This window comes from Meriones unguiculatus, chromosome 18, assembly GCF_030254825.1.
Source record: "Meriones unguiculatus strain TT.TT164.6M chromosome 18, Bangor_MerUng_6.1, whole genome shotgun sequence".
Taxonomy (NCBI): Eukaryota; Metazoa; Chordata; class Mammalia; order Rodentia; family Muridae; genus Meriones; species Meriones unguiculatus.
In genome coordinates, this window is record NC_083365.1 from 3,890,202 (window position 1) to 3,893,508 (window position 3,307).

At 31.9% G+C, this 3,307-nt stretch overlaps 1 protein-coding gene across 1 annotated transcript; it reads right to left on the reverse strand.

Annotated features, from left to right (window-relative positions):
• Positions 1 to 226: 226 nt before the first annotated feature.
• On the reverse strand, positions 227 to 1,156 carry LOC110542939 (olfactory receptor 5W2-like). The gene has a single exon (XM_021629410.1). It carries the CDS (start codon positions 1,154 to 1,156, stop codon positions 227 to 229), a length of 930 nt encoding a protein of 309 aa, XP_021485085.1.
• Positions 1,157 to 3,307: the final 2,151 nt, after the last annotated feature.

Genomic DNA, 3,307 nt, shown 5'->3' on the forward strand with positions numbered 1-3,307 from the left:
TTTAGAATTTCTCCAATAGCAGTTTTATGTATCCTGAAGACAAAAACAATAATATATAAAGCATTAGGAATCACAAACCACAGGTATGTTCTGACTTAAGAATGTATTCATTAACCAATTTAGGATTGAGATATTTTATGGCATTTTTTGTTATTGAAATGGTTGCACATATGCATGAAATCATAATTTTTAGTGTCTGCATATTTATTTAAAAGAATATTTTGTTTTATTTTATTTTATTTTTCAGTTTCTGCAGGGCCTCTTTTACATCTTTGTTCCTCAGACTATAAATCAGAGGGTTAAGCATGGGGATTATCAGGGTGTAAAACAGTGAAGCCATTTTGTCTTGATCCAGAGAATAAGTCGAAGTAGGACGGAAATACATGAAAAGCAGTGTTCCTTGGAAAATGGCAACTGTAATTAAGTGAGAGGCACACGTGGAGAAAGCTTTAAACTTACCCTTAGTGGAGCCAATTTTTAAGACTGATGAGATGATGTAACAATATGAGACAAGGACTCCTAAGATTGTGGTCAGTTCAATGAAACCAAAAACAATAAACGTGATTAACTCATTGACCTGTGTATCTGAGCAAGACAGTAGCAGAATAGGAGGGATGTCACAAAAAAAGTGATTAATCTCATTAGATCCACAGAAACATAATCTAAAGGTCATTACAGTATGTATCACGGTATCTGCCATTCCTACTAGGTAAACTCCAGCTAGGAGTTGGTAGCAAAATTTACCAGACATCTCTGCTACATACATCAGGGGATTGCTGATGGCTTTGTATCGATCAAAGGCCATCACTGCCAGCAGCATGCATTCAGCATCTACAAAGATACAGGTGAAGAAAAATTGCAAGGCACAGCCAACAAAAGAAATAGATTTGTGTTTGGCCAGTAGGTCCACCAGCATCTTTGGTCCAACTGCAGTGGAATAGCAGAGGTCTGAGAAAGAGAGGTGGCTGAGGAAGAAGTACATTGGTGTCTGAAGCTGGGGCTCCATTCTGATCAAAACTATCATTGCAACATTTGCCACAAGAATAATGAGATAGATGAGAAGAAACACAATGAGTAGAACCACTTTCATGCTAGGGTTTCTAGTAATTCCCAGTAGTATAAATTCAGTGATTGAAGAGCAATTTCCTTTATCCATTCTTCTTGGTTCTTTTCCCAAATGGTTGCAGAAAGAATCAAAAATACATAGATATGGATTTAATTTTTCTAACCAAGAAACTGTAGTCACATTCAGAATCTAATTTCATTATGCTTGTATTCATTATATTTGGTAGATAGTCTAGACACAAATCGCTCTTAAATGGCATGATTATTAAAAATTCCCCAAATATTAAAAGAGAGAAGTTAATAATTTTTAATCTATATTGGTAAATAATTCCAAACATAATTTTTCTTGATCAATTGAGAAACCTAAAATTTGTTAACAGATCACAATTCATCTGTAAGAAACAACAAAATTGAATATAAAGTCCAAAATTATGAAAAACTAAACATTACATAAATTTGAACCAAAAGATCACATTCATCATATTAATAAAGAATTACAGTTAACCTCTCATCATAACATCAAAAATAAATAAATTAATGGAAATAGCTGTTATAGGTCTGCTACTTTTTCTTAATGACACCTGTTTCATTAAATCACCCTCATTTACCATCACTCATTGCTTTTGTGATCTGAGGATCAGACTCTCCAGACTCCAAACACTAAATTCTTGTGACAGAAAGTCATTGAGCCAATGTTAAAAAAAAAATGTTACACAATACTTCTGAATCATTGGTTTGTGAATAACCTGATGATGCTTACAAACTTAAGGGGCTTCTGAAAAACACATCTTCTGTTTCCAGTGTTTATCTTTGCTTTTACAGGTATATGTCAGAGAGTACTTGTTTATGTACAGTGGTAAATGAATCTGATTTTTCCATACTAAGTCTATGACATATGGTTCTTATGGAATTTACATGGATTTTCATGTGTAATTCATATGTAATGTTTTTTATTATTTGAGCAAAACAGAAAAATGCATGTGCATACCACTTATGGAGTTATTTTACAAAGAGACTTTGATTATTATTATTATTGAATTATTGAAATCATTATAAAGTTATGTAAGTACAAATGAAAGCAATTAAAATCTCAAGTACAGCAAAAAGACACAATGGCTACTAGATTTTAATCTGTATTTAACTGACATCAATGTATACTATTATTTTTTTGACATATTCCTCAGAATTTGTTTTCTCGGGACTTGATATCCCATTTTAAGAAAGAAAACAAGGTGCTATATTTTCTGTTACTTAAATGTAGACATTGAAAAACATACCTCAGATTTTTTTCCTTCCGTTATCTCTAGTACCTGGACAATATGCACATTCCACTATTTTCCTATCATGCTGTTTGCTTTTAAATGTGTTAGAGTCTGTGTTTACTGTTCTGTATGTAATCAGGATTAATTAGTTTCCCATTCTGTTTTCCCCCTCTCTGAGGAATACAGCAACAGCTTTAATAAAGGCTGAACTTTTAATTCTGAACCCTTGTTACCACATACATCCATATCAGATGTTAAACAGAGCTTAAACCTAAGATTTGTAGCACCTAGTGAAACCACACATCAGTGAAACTGAAATACATTCTCTTCTAATGTTGGCCATATTCTCTTTGTTTTGTTTTCTATCTTGTTTCTTTGCTTTCTGAAACAAAATTTTCAACTCTGGTGATTTTCAGTCATCATTTCACGAAACACTTGTCTCTTCTTTCAAAATTCCCAACTAAACATCATATTTTTATAATATAACTCTTCTGTATTTATTAATTCTTGTATGGTCATGGTTAGAGTATCAGTGGAGGGGGTTCACTTTTTCTTCTTCATGACTTATAGGTGTGACTCTATAAGTTTCTGTGCAAAGAATAGACAAGTAAAGAGATCATGTTAAATGTTTTCAGGTAGATACACACCAGATAATGATTATTAAGCTTCAATTGGGATATATAATTAATAAATTTTTAAGAAAAAATAAACATTAAAAAAGAATAAAAGTCTATGAGGTAAAATGATGTTTTTAATTAAAAACTCATGTGCATAATGCATTCAAGAAAAAAAATGTCAAGTTAATTCATTTACCAAAGTATTTAGTTACTTTTACTTATATCAATAATTTGAAAATTGGGAGAAATCAGAAGTTTTAATATTTTGGGGTCATTCAAAAATGTACTCTGCAGCCACTAATGTGACCTTTTACATCCTCAATGTTGACTTAGTATTTTAACATCTAAGTCATTGTGATCTTA

Coding starts and splice junctions, on each gene's coding strand:
- LOC110542939 (XM_021629410.1), bottom strand. CDS start 1,156: ATGGATAAAGGAAATTGCTCTTCAATCACTGAATTTATACTACTGGGA.